The sequence below is a fragment of the Hyperolius riggenbachi genome, chromosome 2, assembly GCF_040937935.1.
Source record: "Hyperolius riggenbachi isolate aHypRig1 chromosome 2, aHypRig1.pri, whole genome shotgun sequence".
Lineage (NCBI taxonomy): Eukaryota > Metazoa > Chordata > Amphibia > Anura > Hyperoliidae > Hyperolius > Hyperolius riggenbachi.
Window position 1 is genome coordinate 406,963,422 of NC_090647.1, and position 15,556 is coordinate 406,978,977.

At 43.1% G+C, this 15,556-nt stretch overlaps 1 protein-coding gene across 1 annotated transcript in view; it reads right to left on the bottom strand.

Annotated features, from left to right (window-relative positions):
- Nucleotides 1-15,556, bottom strand: part of ATG3 (autophagy related 3) — a 130,772-nt gene that overhangs the window by 92,222 nt on the left and 22,994 nt on the right. Inside the window, exon 4 of the mRNA XM_068269828.1 lies at nt 5,901-5,950. Within this exon, the coding sequence (XP_068125929.1) occupies nt 5,901-5,950 (50 nt within the window). The remainder of the gene's footprint in view (nt 1-5,900; nt 5,951-15,556) is intronic.

A 15,556-nucleotide genomic window follows, 5' to 3' on the forward strand; every position in this document is an offset into this window, starting at 1 on the left:
CAAAAATGAAAAAAATGCACCTTTATTTCTCCCCCAAAATATTGGCACCATACATTGTACTACTGAAATATTTTAAACGTTCTAATAACCGGGACAAATGGGCAAATAAAAATGTGTGGGTTTTATCCACTGTAGAACGTTTTATTTTAAAACTATAATGGCCGAAAACTGAATGAATTTTTGAAAAAAAAGAGAAATAATGCATATTTCCATTTTTTTCTTTTTATTCCAATTAAAATGCATTTAGAATAAAATAATTCATAGCATAATGTACCTCTCAAACAAAGCCTAATTGGTGTTGAAACAAACTAGATATAGATCATTTGGTTGTGATTAGTAGTGATTAAGTTATTGGCAAAAGAACGGGAGGAGTGACAGGTGAAAATTGCTCTGGTCCTAAAGGGGTTAAAACCCCTCAGTGATCAAGTGGTTAAAGAGAACCCGCCTCTGCCTATACAGCCCAGCCTCTGTTGCTATCCCAAACCCCACTAAGGTCCCCCTGCACTCTGCAATCCCTCATAAATCACAGCCGTGCTGTGAGGCTGTGTTTACATCTGTAGTGTCAGTCTCAGCTGCTCCCCCGCCTCCTGCATAGCTCTGGTCCCTGCCCCTGTCCCTTCCCTCCAATCAGCAGGGAGGGAAGGGATGTAGGCAGGGACTGGAGTTCTGCAGGAGGCGGGGAGAGCAGCAGACTGACACTATAGAGATAAACACAACGGGAGGAGTGACAGGTGAAAATTGCTCTGGTCCTAAAGGGGTTAAAACCCCTCAGTGATCAAGTGGTTAAAGAGAACCCGCCTCTGCCTATACAGCCCAGCCTCTGTTGCTATCCCAAACCCCACTAAGGTCCCCCTGCACTCTGCAATCCCTCATAAATCACAGCCGTGCTGTGAGGCTGTGTTTACATCTGTAGTGTCAGTCTCAGCTGCTCCCCCGCCTCCTGCATAGCTCTGGTCCCTGCCCCTGTCCCTTCCCTCCAATCAGCAGGGAGGGAAGGGATGTAGGCAGGGACTGGAGTTCTGCAGGAGGCGGGGAGAGCAGCAGACTGACACTATAGAGATAAACACAGCCAGCTCTGACAAGCTGTTTGTCAGCAGCGTGGCTGTGATTTGAGGGATTGCAGAGTGAAGGGGGGACCTTAGGGGGGTTTGGGATAGCAACAGAGGCTGGGCTGTATAGGCAGATCCAGCCTCTGTATGCAGATAATATTGTTCAAACCCACCTCGGGTTCTCTTTAAAGTGGACCTGAACTCTTGCATAAGACAGAAGGAAAACATAGAAAAATGCACCCTGTTTAATTCCCCCTCATTTGTTAATCCCACTTGAAAGCAAAGGCTGTAAACAATATGTCTGCTTCCATGAATCAGGAAGTAGAAACTGTGCAAATGTATTTTAGGATTTGTATCAGCTGTAAAAAATATGTTTTTTGTTTAAAGATTATTATGCTGTTGTGTATCTTTTAAAGCAGAAAGGAGTTCTGGGTCCATGTCCACTTTAAAGGAGAACTGTAGAGAGAGGTGTATGGAGGCTGCCATATTTCTTTCCATTTAAAGAGAATCTGTATTGTTAAAAATCGCACAAAAGTAAACATACCAGTGCGTTAGGGGACATCTCCTATTACCCTCTGACACAATTTCGCCGCTCCTCGCCGCATTAAAAGTGGTTAAAAACAGTTTTAAAAAGTTTGTTTATAAACAAACAAAATGGCCACCAAAACAGGAAGTAGGTTGATGTACAGTATGTCCACACATAGAAAATACATCCATACACAAGCAGGCTGTATACAGCCTTCCTTTTGAATCTCAAGAGATAATTTGTGTGTTTCTTTCCCCCTGTTCTCATGCACTGAAGTTTCAGGCTGCTTGTTTCTTCCTGCAAACAGCTTTGCCCTTGTCTGTAATTCTTCAGTATGTGAAAGCCCAGCCAGCTCAGAGGACGATTTCTCCAGCTTGTAAAAGATAAGAGAGAAGCTGCTCTAATCCTAAATAACACACAGGCAGTGTGCATAGAGGGGCCTGGAAGGGGGAGTTCATAGCAGAACCACAACACTGAAGAACTTGGCAGCCTTCCAGACACAGGCTGACAAGTCTGACAGGGGAAAGATACATTGATTTATTACAGAGACAGTGATAGTATAAAGTGCTGCAGTAAGCCAGAACACATTAGAATAGCTTTTGGAACTTGTAGGATGATAAAAAACAGGATGCAATTTTTGTTACGGAGTCTCTTTAAGCAATACCAGTTACCTGGCTATCCTGCTGATCCTCTGCCTCTAATACTTTCAGCCATAGACCTAGAACAAGCATGCAGCAGATCAGGTTCTTCTGACAATTTTTACAGATATGACAAGATTAGCTGCATGCTTGTTCCTGGTGTGATTCCACCAATACTTCAGCCAAATAGATCAGTAGGGCAGCCAGGCAACTGGTATTGCTTAAAAGGAAATAAATATGGCAGCCTCCATATACCTCTCACTACAGTTCTTCTTTAAGAAGGTGCATTTTAAGGGTACACTTGATTGTTGAAAAGTTTGGAGAGAAATAAACATGTTTTGTAAGGCAATTCCAGGAAAAGGGAGAGGCTTGTGAAAAGTCCTGTGAATGGAAAAAAGGGATTATAGGAAAAAAAACAGAAGGTGGTGTGCAGAGCAGAGGGTTCAGTTGGGATGGTATTTGAAGATTAAAGCGGAATATAACCCTGCATTTCAACTTTGCTCTAAAACATTATTTACAGTATATTATATGCAACCAGCATTTTTTTTTTTTACTAGACCAGCATTGGAAGGGTTACACAGGGCTTTAAAGTCCCTGGAGATTTTTGCAGACGCATCCGAACTTCAGTTAGATACTTTTTGTTTACAAATAAGTATCTAAGGGCCCTTTTCCACCAGCGCAAACTCTCAAACTCAAACCAGCGCTGAATCGCAAAAACGCAAACCGCTAGCGATTTTACAATCGCTACGGTTTGCTTTTTAACATAGGAATCGCGGTAGGTCATTTCCACTACCGCGATTCGTTTTTTACTTGATCGCGATCGCGCCGTGACTATTGCCGCGATTTTGCTATGCAGTGCATAGCGTAGCAAAATCGCGGCCGCGAACGTCGGGGAATCGCCGCTAATTGCGATTCAGCAATCGCTAGCGTTCAGCGTGAACGCTAGCGATTGCTAGTGGAAAAGGGCCCTAAGTGTTTATTGTGACTCATCTCTCTCACTGAGAAGGAGCTTGGAGGACAGCCAAAGAGTGTGTAACTGTTTATCAATAGATACATCTAACTAAATAGAATGTAACTATCTGAACGTCTGCAAGGAACTTAAAACCTCTGTGTTTAACCCTTCCAATGCTGGTCTACTAAAAAAAAAAAATGCTTTTTGCATATAATATGCTGTAAATAATGTTTTGGAGCAAAGTTGAAATGCAGGGTTATATTCCGCTTTAATAAAGAAATATACATAGAGATAAAAACTATAGAGGTTAGAGTTAAAAGTTTGAAGTGGCTAACTCCTTGGCCCGGCTCACACTGGCAGGGATGGAAAACTGATTGTGATTAGCACAAATCAGTTTTTAAAAGGCTCAGTTTTCCATCCGTAACCCTCCGTTCAGTTAGTGCACGGTCAGTGCAATGCATCCATCGTCTGGAAAAATCGCAGTAGACCCAAACGTGCAGTCCGTTCAGCAGAACGTGCCGGACAGATCCGTTTGAATGGACCAATGTGAACAGATGGATTGGCTACAATTGGATCTGTCCTCTAAACCTTCCATTTTTTAGGCCAATGTGAATCAGGCCTTAGACAGCCAGCTATTTGTAAAAAAAAATAAAAATAAAAAAGCTACACACCAGTGGCAGTTTTGTTTGTATAGTGTTTATTAAATGTCTTGTCCAAAATCTACATGTTCCAAAGTCCTCATTAGTCAGTCGGGATGTCATCAAGGTGCAAATACATTTGAGATCATTGAGAATTATGCTAATTATGATACAGAATTATGCTTATTATGAAAATCTATTGTAAAATGGACTAATCATTTTTTAAGTGAAAGCACTTGATTGGTCCATTTTCAAGCTGCATAGATTTGCAGTAACATTTGCATAATTCTGCATCAACATAGAATAATTTGCATATTACAAGCAAAAAAAGTTGGCACTGTGACAAAACTTTACACTAAACGCCTTGAGAAGATGTTCGTGGCATAGGAATATGGGTGGGGGTAGAGGAACGCCTATAGACATCCTTTGCAGGCGGAAGTAGTTTTGTACTAAAATGCCTTTAGTGTATGGATGTGTAAACACATAACAGTAAGGAGTCTTTGGGCAATGCTCCCTTATGATCCTGGGCACCTGGGGAGCATGCCTTAAAGAGGAACTCTAGTGAAAATAATGCAATAAAAAACAGTGCTTCATTTTTACAATAATTATGTATAAATGATTTCGTCAGTGTTTGCCCATGTTAAAAGCGTTCCTCTCCCTGATGTGCATTCTGACATTTATCACATGGTAAAATTTTTACTGTTGGTAGGTGATGTAGCTGCTGCTATTTCCCACAGTGCAACAAGGTTCACAGAAAGGAAACTGCCAGGACCATGGTCCTCAGAGTTTCCTGTGGGAGGGGTTTCAGCACAATATCAGCCATACAGAACCCCCTGATAATCTGTTTGTGAAATGGAATAGATTTCTCATATAAAAGAGGGTATCAGCTACTGATTGGGATGAAGTTCAATTCTTGGTCACGGTTTCTCTTTAAATGGTTGCATTGGCAATTTGAGTGTGCCAGAAGAAAAGTGTGATATAACTGTTCTGGGTCTTGTTTTATAGATGTCTGTGACAGTCTAGGGCAGGGGTTCTCAAACTGGGTGCCGCGGCATCCTGGTGCGCCTCGGACACCTTTCAGGGGTGCCTCGGCATGCATCCCCATCCTTTATGCAATACCATCAGGTAATGCAACCGCACATTGATATACAATGTGGCTGCATTACCTGCTAGTTAACCTTTAGTCCCCACAACCATGGTTGAAGTTGAACATGAGAGGAATCGCAGTGCCTAAGCATCACTAGCTACTTGGAGTGAGTCGTCCCCTGCTAAGGGTCATAACGGCATTTCTGTAGTGGTTTTTGCCGAGGGGTGCCTTGAAAAAATTTCAAAACCATCAAGGGTGCCCTCACCCAAAAAAGTTTGGTAACCACTGGTCTAGGGGATAAATGGAAGTCAATGAAGGGCTTAGCAGAAAAGGAGTGGTGGATGAGTCGAGCTGCCGAGTTCATTATAGATTAGAGGGATGCAAATCCGTCAGTTAGTAGTCCAAAGAGCAGAGTAATACGATAGTCAAGGTGGTATATTATTAGGGCATGCACAAGTATTTTAGTGGCGTCCTGAGTAAAAAAGTATGGGCAGGCTTTTTATTAAAGGAAAAAAAAAACGAAAAAAAAAAACAACAACAACAAATACATAAACAAATTAACAAACAGGGTGACAGGGATCAGAGTCCACCAACAGAGTGCTCTGTTGGTGGGCAGAAAAGGAAATTAATTGTATGCTGAGTTGTATGGCCCTGCAGCGAGGCCCTAAAGCTGCAGTGGCCTAATTTGTAAAAAATAGCCTGGTCACTAGGGGGGTGAAGCCTGTGGTCCTTAAGCGGTTAAAGGATACCTAAAGTAAGAGAGATATGGAGCCTGACATTTTTCTTTTTACACAATGCATGTTGCCTTGTTGTCTTGATGATCTTTCGCCTCTAATACTTTTAGCCATAGACCGGAACAAGCAAGCAGATCAGGTGCTCCAACTGAATTCTAAATGGATTAGCTGCATGCTTGTTTCAGGTGTATGATTCAGACACTACTGCAGCCAAAGACATCAGGACTGCCAAGGCCATTCTTTAAACAAATGATGTCGGGAAACAAATTCACTTACCAATGCCAAGTAGGACAATGATGAACAAGATGGTCACCTGCAGCCAAAAACTGGTGGAAAAGAAGAAAACTGTGATTACCAAATTAATAACAAGATGAAAGGCAATAAACAACGTGTCCGTATTTACCCGAATTCTCCAAATGTATTCCTATTCTCCAAACCAAATAAAATTTAGTGCAACAGAGAAGATTACCAAGATAACCCGATTAAAACAATACATAGTTTCAGAATGACCATTCAATTCCTTGAATAGATACATTTAATCAACACTCATATAACAACCACCAGGCCAGTTTCTACAGGTTGGCAAAGCGGGTTGCCACCTGGGGAGTAGTGCAGCAGGGGTAAGCAGCGAGCGCAGATGGAAGGGCCAGGTCGAAGGGTTGCACAGTGTGAGCGATTTTACACCCTTGCCCTGCGAGGTATTAAAGGGATACTGTAGGGGGTCGGGGGAAAATGAGTTGAACTTACCCGGGGCTTCTAATGGTCCCCCGCAGACATCCTGTGTTGGCGCAGCCACTCCCCAATGCTCCGGCCCCGCCTCCGGTTCACTTCTGGAATTTCTGACTTTAAAGTCAGAAAACCACTGCGCCTGCGTTGCCGTGTCCTCGCTCCCGCTGATGTCACCAGGAGTGTACTGCGCAGATACAGACCATACCTGACCTGCGCTGTGCCCTCTTGATGACATCAGCGAGATCGAGGACACGGCAACGCAGGCGCAGTGGTTTTCAGACTTTAAAGTCTGAAATTCCAGAAGTGAACCGGAGGCGGGGCCGGAGCATCGGTGAGTGGCTGCGCGGGCACAGGATGTCTGCGGGGGACCGTTAGAAGGCCCGGGTAAGTTCAACTCATTTTCCCCTGACCCCCCTACAGTATCCCTTTAAGCCTAGAAACTGCCCTGACAGCCACATATTTAGCTGTACCACTGTTAAAAGGAACAATGGCAAACACACGCTTCCGGTAACAGGAAAGCCAATAATTACACTTACCGGTAATTGGATTTCCATGTAGCCTCTATGACAGGTCCACCACGAGATTACTCCGTCCATTCCTGGGACAGGAAGAACAGATCAAACTTAAACTCCACCTCCTACTTCCTACCTTCAGTGTTTGGCATATCACCTTAGGAGACTTACCATTTGACTATGGGTGGGTTGCCTCCACCTGTCGAGGAGGCTACGTGGAAATCCAATTACCTGTAAGAGTAATTATTGGCTTCCACTTGCCTCCACGACAGGTCCACCAGGAGATATAAAATATTACCTCCTCAGGACGGGACAACCGTAGACACTACCTAATGTCCAAAACCCAAGTCTTGATTGGTTGGTAGATCCAAACGATAATGATTTATGAATGTATTATAAGAGGCCCATGTGACATCCTTGCAGATTTGAAGCACCAAGGCAGAGTTCCTTTCTGTCCAGGAAGAGGAACCAGCCCCAGTGGAATGCACTTTCATGCGCTCAGGAGCTGGCCTCCCTGCAATTTCCTTTGCTTTGTTAAAAGCATACTTTCAACCAATTACAGAGTGTACTGAATAAACAAATTAACTTCCTTCCTCCATGCAGAAGTTATGTTTACATAAACTATACTTGACTTCCACACATCCAGTGGGCTGATTTTTTCCCCCTTTTATTTGAGGAATTAGAACAGAAAGAAGGGATGAAGATTATCTGCTCTTTGTGGAAATCAGACATGACTTTCTGAAAAAAATGAGCGCGGTAACTTAAAAATAATTCTATCCTCCAGGATAGACATGAAAGGTGGTTTAATGTTCAAGGCCTGTATTTCTCCAATACACCTGGCCGCAGTTATCACCCCCAAACCATATTTCAAGTATTAGGTCCTAATGGAAACTTTACACAAAAAGTAAAAAAAATGAAACTGAATAATAAAGTCTTGAACTAAATGCAGATCCCAAGGTGGTACAGTAGGTTTCTTCACCACCTACTTTCTTTTTACTGCCTTATTAAATCTTTTATTCAGGTAATTTGAAATCAAAGGAACATCAAATACGCCCCAAAGCTGCCAATTGCACTTTAAGGGTGTTCAAGGTTAAACCCATAACTAGACCTTTCCGGAAGAAGTCTAGAATAGAAAAAAATTTGGATTTCTGAAGAATCCTTGTTGAACTTATACTCTTCATAGACTTAAAGGAGTCATCAGGCGATTATAAGTGCTACTTACCCGGGGCTTCGTCCATCCCCAAGCTCCCAGCATGTCCCTTGCTACAATTCCGCGGTGAGCCGTTCGCCTGTGAAGCTTCCCGGTCCCTGGCGAGGACGTCAGGCCAACCTGGAAGTCGCCAAAGAGAAAAATACACTTGCGCTCAACAAAATAGTGATGGCCCTTTAAATGTACCCCCGATGCAGCTCTCTTGTGCTGGATGGAGCCAGTCACTAGTAAAAACAAAAGAGTATGGAGAGACAGACAGCGCTCCTATGGTGCATTACCCCAAGTATGTACTTTACACACACATTAAAAGATGCACTCACAATTCTAGTAGCTGTGCTGCGCCTTGCATCTAAACCGCCAGTTGGTCGCCTCAGCCCAATCCAGGCTGGCCAAGGCTGGTGGTGCAGATGAAATCACACGAGGACGTCCGTCCGGGGAGAGTGGTGCACAGATTCTGCTGTCTGACGTCACTACCGGTTTCGGCGTTAGGCCACGCCTTCCTCAGGACCTGAGGATGCAATGCGCAGCACAGCTACTAGAATTGTGAGTGCATCTTTTATTGTGTGTGTAAAGTACATACTTGGGAAAATGCACCATCGGAGCACTCTCTGTCTCTCCCAACCTGGAAGTTGGCCTGTACTGCGACTTTGTGAGCAGTGCTGTCAATCACCGCCATGTGGACCGGAGAGTACTGCGCAGGCGCAGAACTACTGCGCCTGCGCAGTACACTCCGAACCACGTGGCAGTGATTGACACCGTTGCTCGCGCAGGCGCAGTACAGGCTGACCTCCAGGTCGGCCTGACGTCATCGCCGGGGACCGGGAAGCTTCACAAGCGAACGGCTCACTGCGGGAGCTGCATCGAGGGAGATGCTGGGAGCTTGGGGATGGACGAAGCCCCGGGTAAGTAGCACTTATTTTCCTTATAATCGCCTGATGACTCCGTTAAGTAAACTGCTTAGGTGACAGAGTCCCTAGCATGCAGCAAAGTAAACTAACTCATTCTGATGGACCTTTGTTTAGTAACAAATGTAGTTAACAAAACACATCATAAGAAGGTGATCAGTACCTACAACTAAGTAAAAAAATTTCAACTCTTAATTTCATCATTAAAATGGCATAAAGAAGAGGACTGCTGTCCAGCAATAGTTCTGCTGTTTCAGACAAATAACAGCCTTTCCTCAGGTCGAGTAGACCACGCCTTCAAATACAGACAATCCACTGAAGATGGCATGCCTGCATCGATTAAAAAGATCATCCAAGATCTGCAGGATCAATGGCTCCTCTACTGAATGGTAGGGTAACAGTAGACACCAAACATATTTTGGCCAATCTGGCATAAGAATTATTGTGGCCTGATCCTTCACCACTTTTTGAAGTACCTTCCCTGTTAAGTTAAATGGAGGTAAGGTGTATGCTCTCTGCAGGCCCCAGACCAGCAAAAATGCATCCATAACTTTTGGGCAGCATCTAGGAAGAAAAACATTGTCCCAAGCAGAATACAGCTGTAAGTTGTCAAACATATCTTTTCAGACACCAATTGCTCTGAAATAATTGTTTGCAACTAAACCAATCTGCTAGAACATTATCCTTTCCTCTGGGATAAATCTATCTCAAGGGAAAAATCTTGTTTTCTGCCCAGCAGAATACATGGAGATAGACAGAGAGAGATCATAGGTGTACTGTAAGTCCCCCCTTGTTTGTTTAAATAAGCCACAGATGTCTGATTGTCTGTCTGAAACAATCAATCACATTTCCCATTTCTGGAGAGTCCTCCAGTTTGCAAGTAATTCTCTGTGGTTCAAGAATGTATTCTTTAGTGAAAACCACTTGTCTCATATATAATTATGATCCAGATGCGCCCCCAAAAGGATTGCAACGGTCGTAATAACAAATGGATTTTGAAATGGCCATCTTACTCTTCTTTGCAGAATTGGTTGGGAAGTCCCCCATTTTAGGGAGAGTGTCACTGCATCCGACAACCAGATCACTATGGCACTAATTCACATTACAAAACAATAATACAATAACATTTCTATAGCACTTTTCTCCCATAGGACTCAAAGTGCTTAGGCTCTCTCAGATTCAGTAGTTGGTAGTAGGATGAAGTATTCACACAACAAAAGTTATATTTCTGCAAATGCCAAACTGAACAAGTAGGGTTTCAGTCTGGATTTAAACACGTCCAGGGATGGAGCTGTCCTGATTTGCTGAGGTAAGGAGTTGTTACGTAGTTATAACATTTCTTTCATGTATCCAGGGCCCAGATTACTTAGTGATTTAAATGTCAGTAGGCTGATCTTGAATAGGAGCCTCCATTTGATAGGTAGCCAGTGAAGGGAGTGCAGGACTGGCATTATGTGGCAGTGACGGGGTTGGTTGGTTAACAGTCTGGCAGCAGTATTCTGTATCAGCTCTAGGCGGTACAAGTCCTTTTTTGGAAGGCCAGCGTAGAGAGCAGTGCAGTAGTCCAGTCGGGATGTAATGAAGGCATGAACTAAGGTTGGTAGATCTTCTGGGGGATGAAGTGCTTGATTTTTGCGATGTTCCTCAGGTGAAAATAGGATGATTTCACAGCAGAGATGTGAGTTCTGAAGTTTAAATCCCCATCAATTATAACTCCCAGGCTACGCACATGCGCAGAGCTGTGTAGATCCGTGCCTCCTACTCCCAGTGGTGAAGACTGCAAGTTAAGTTGCTTTGTTGTCATGCGCGGACCTCCAATCAGAAGGAATTCAGTTTTGTCTGCATTTAGTTTCAGCCAGTTGTCACTCATCCATTGCTGTAGTTTGCCTAAGCAGGCATTTATAGTTGGAGTTGGGTCTGTCACACCAGGCTTGAGGGAAAGATATAGTTGGGCGTCATCAGCATAGCAGTGGTATGTCAGGCCATGTTTCTGGATTCGTTTTCCAAGCGGTAACATGTAAATCGTGAAAAGCAGGGGAGAAAGGATTGAGCCCTGGGACACCCCATACTTAAGTGGTACAGCGGTGGACAGGAAGGGCCTCATAGACACTTTTTGGGTTCTGCCACTCAAGAAAGATTGGAACCACTGAAGAACTATGCCATCAATGTCGCAGTATTCCTGTAGCCTGCTTATCAAGATGTCATGGTCAACTGTATCAAAGGCTGCAGAAAGGTCTAGCAGTATCAGAATGGAGCACTCTCCTCTGTCTCTTGCCATGAGCAGGTGGTTGCATATTTGGATGAGGACAGTTTCAGTGCTGTGATGTTTCCTGAAGCCAGACTAGAATGGGTCAGAACTGTTTTGTAGGATTTTGGTTTCTAGATGGTGGTATACAGCTTTTTCAATTAGCTTACCCAGAAAGGGAAGGTTAGAGACAGGTCTGTAGCTGGTCATTGCATCTGGGTCCATGGAGGGTTTTTGAGGAGAGGCCTGATGATTGCTTCCTTCAGTAAAGCAGGAAATATCCCTGATTGTAAGGAACAGTTTACAATTTTGAGGAAAACCGGTACAAAACAGGTACATGAACTGTGTTGGGCCAGGAACCAGGTCACAGGTAGTTTGGCGGAGGTGAAGGGGGATGCTTGATGTGACTTCTTCATCAATTTCTTTGAATTTTGACCAAGGTGTTACGTTGTCTATGCTAATGGTCTTCGGCGCTATATTAGGCCCAGATGCTGTAAGTTGGATGGCGGACCTTATAGCGGAGACTTTGTCTGAGAAGAAATGGGCAAATTGGTCACAGAGATCCTTTGAAGACTGGATATTATTAAGTTTTTGACATGCCGGGTTTAAGAGTTTTTCCACTGTGCGGAACAGTTGGGCTGGTTTGTTAACTGCATTCGCAATCTCATGTGATAGAAAGGATGACTTTTTCTCGGTGATTACCTTTTGATAGTACTTCAAGTGGAGGATTAAGGCATGTTTGTCTTCTGGGGACTGAGCTTTGCGCCGCAGTCTTTCAAGTTTTCAGCCTTGTCTTTTCAGCTCTTTTATAGAGTTGTCAAACCACTGTGCATGAATGTGTGGAGTAAGATATTTGGTGCACAGAGGATTTATTGAAGAAGGGACACTGTAGTACTTGACTTTAGTAGCTTTCTTATATGGACTCTCAGAACAATATATATGTTGTGGTTGCGCTGATAGAGGTGATATTTTTGTAACCAGATCACTTTCATTCGATCTCCGTTTGCCCGACCACTGACACAGGATTGCCAGTTGAAATATTCTGTAAATTGCCTGTGTCTCAGCAACAGCTGGGATAGAAGCTGAGAATTTTCCCAGGAGAGTCATAGATTGTCTTACTCTGACAGACTTTGCTCTCACAACATCAGAGAACGCTCGATCCAATATCTTTTCTGGCAAACAAGAGATCTGTCAAGTCGTATCCAGAGATCTTCCCAGAAAACTCTGTTCCGGATCTGTTCGGATATCTGCAGATTCAGAATCCATCCTAAATGCTTCAGAGTTGTAAAACAAACTGAATATGATCTCAGGACTTCCTTCTTGCAGCTATCAGAAGATAATCTAGAAAGAGAGCTAGAAAAAAATCTTCAGCATTTTCTGAAAAAGCTGCTACTGTAATCATGATCTTCTGTAAAGATCATGCAAACACTTGGTATCTGGAAAAAGAAGTGCTTTAGATTGCAGATGAAAGACCTGGGATTGAATCTGAACTGCTGCTTAAATAGTCATATTGCACTTTTGTCCTGCTGGACTCAAGGCGCCTGATCTGCTGCCTCTAGGGCACGCTCAGTAGGCAGTAGGGAATCTAGCATTAGGGAATCTAGCCCAAAGACTTCTTACTGAACAGGAAGACCGCAGGTTTAAACCCCAGTCACCTGTGTCAGAGGCAGAGCCCTTAACCCCTACACTGGCCACAGCCACCTTGTTTTTATTGCCTGAAACGTAACCTTGCTATCAGAATAACTATGCATAATCTTTGCATACAATTATTTGAAAAGTAGCATTTCATTGAGAATATCTACAGTGGGATGCGAAATTTGGGCAACCTTGTTAATAGTCATGATTTTCCTGTATAAATCGTTGGTTGCTACGATAAAAATGTCAGTTAAATATATTATATAGGAGACACACAGTGATATTTGAGAAGTGAAATGAAGTTTATTTGATTTACAGAAAGTGTGCAATAATTGTTTAAATAAAATTAGGCAGGTGCATACATTTGGGCACTGGTCATTTTATTGATTCCATAAGCTTTAGAACTAATTGTTGGAACTCAAATTGGCATGGCAAGCTCCGTGACCCCTGACCTACATAAACAGGTGAATCCAATTATGAGAAAGAGTATTTAAGGATGTAAGTTGTAAGTTTCCCTCCTCTTTTAAATTTCTCTGAAGAGTAGCAACATGGGGGTCTTAAAACAACTCTCAAATGACCTGTAGACAAAGATTGTTCACCATCATGGTTTAGGGGAAGGATACAGACAGCTGTCTCAGAGATTTCAGGTCTCTGTTTCCACAGTTAGGAACATATTGAGGAAACGGAAGGCCACAGGCTCAGTTCAAGTTAAGGCTCGGAGTGGCAGACCAAGAAAAATCTCGGATAAACAGAAGCACCAAATGGTAAGAACAGTCAGAGTCAACCCACAGACCAGCACCAAAGATCTACATTATCTTACTGCAGATAAAGTCGCTGTGCATCTTTCAACCATTCAGCATACTTTACACAAGATCTCCTTGTGTATGCGAGAGTGATGCAGAGGAAGCCTTTTCTCTGCACACAACACAAACAGAGCCGCTTGAGGTATGCTAAAGCACATTTGGACAAGCCAGCTTTATTTTGGAATAAGGTGCTGTGGACTGAGGACCAGGAATCAGTGAAAAAGCTGAAGCTGCGCCGGGGCTGGATCTTTCAACAAGACAACAACCCTAAACACTGCTCAAAATCCAGTATTCATGCAGAGGAGCAAGTACAACATTCTGGATTAGCCATCTCAGTCCCCAGACCTGAACATAATTGAAAATCTGTGGTGCGAGTTAAAGAGAGCTGACCATGATCGGAAGCCATCAAACCTGAATGAACTAGAGATGTTTTGTAAAGAGGAATGGTCCAAAATACCTTCAACCAGAATCCAGACTCTCATTGGAACCTACAGGAAGCATTTAGAGGCTGTCATTTCTGCAAAAGGCGGATCTACTAAATATTGATTTCATTTCTTTTTCGTGGTGCCTAAATGTATGCACCTGTCTAATTTTGTTTAAACAATTATTGCACACTTTCTGTAAATCCAATAAACTTAATTTCACTTCTCAAATATCACTGTGTGTATCTCCTATATGATATATGTAAAATGGTGGGCGGGGTCTCAACCCACACTGAGTCCTGGAGCGCTCCGGAGTGTTACTGAGCCGGCTCGAATCATCTGGCATTTGGACTGCACGCTGCCTGGGACATGCGACTGGGGACCTCTCCTTCTAGAATTGAGGCCCGGCAACAAGTTGTAGCACCGTTGCGCAGCAAAGCAATCAGAGGACGACACAGCGACGAGAGTGGTGAGTCCTGCACAGCAGGTGAAGAGTCCCACTAACCTTTGCCGTTACCTCAGAAGCCATTGTTTTGAATTAAGGCCAGTCAATTGTTACTCTCCAGACTGCTTGCACCACATCTCCGCTCCCCTCTCCCTACAGGGTAGATAGCCTGTCCCTGTGGTACCGGTACCTCTGTATGGGTGGTGTTGTGAGAGTGAGTGGCAGTATGTCTGGGCATGGAGCGCTCCAGTGTTTTTAAGTGGTTTTACGGATTTAACCCAAAGTGTGTTTTCCACTAATAAAGTTTGCTATTCAATTGAAACCTGCTGAGTGATGGCACTTGATTATTGATTGTTATATGATATACGTAACTGACATGTTTTATCATAACAACCAACGATTTATACAGGAAAGTCATGACAATTAACAAGGTTGCCCAAACTTTCACATCCCACTGTATGTGCATAATCTTTGCACATAATTCTTATCTGAAAATTAGCATTGCAATCAGAATATCTGTGTGCTTAATCCTTGCACATAATTCTTATCTGAAAAGCACAATTGCAATCAGAATACACAATTGCTATCAGAATGTTTATACACATATGCATATACTCATTAAAAAACCCAAAACTAAACCAAAAAGTAAATTTTCCTTCAACAGAAGGTCACAACTTTATTTTGGATAGAGAAACACTTCCAATGATTCAGCCACAGGAACCTTCTAGCAGGATTAATTCATCCTGAACTGTGAGCAGCAATTCTGACTGCTTCACAATATGCATCAGCAGGAAATTTTGCAGCAAATCCTAAAGTTGGAACAGTTTGAGCAAAAATTTAAATTGGAGATCCATTTACTAAATGGGTCTGCCTCTCCTGCAACCAGATAATTAAGCACCTGGCTGTGCAAGTGAATGCTAAAAAAGTGAAATAAGGCTGACCACCTCCCAAGCGCTTTCAAGGAGATTTACTTGTCTGACATAACTATAAAGGTTCCTGTATCCTCGAAGGGATACCTCATATAGA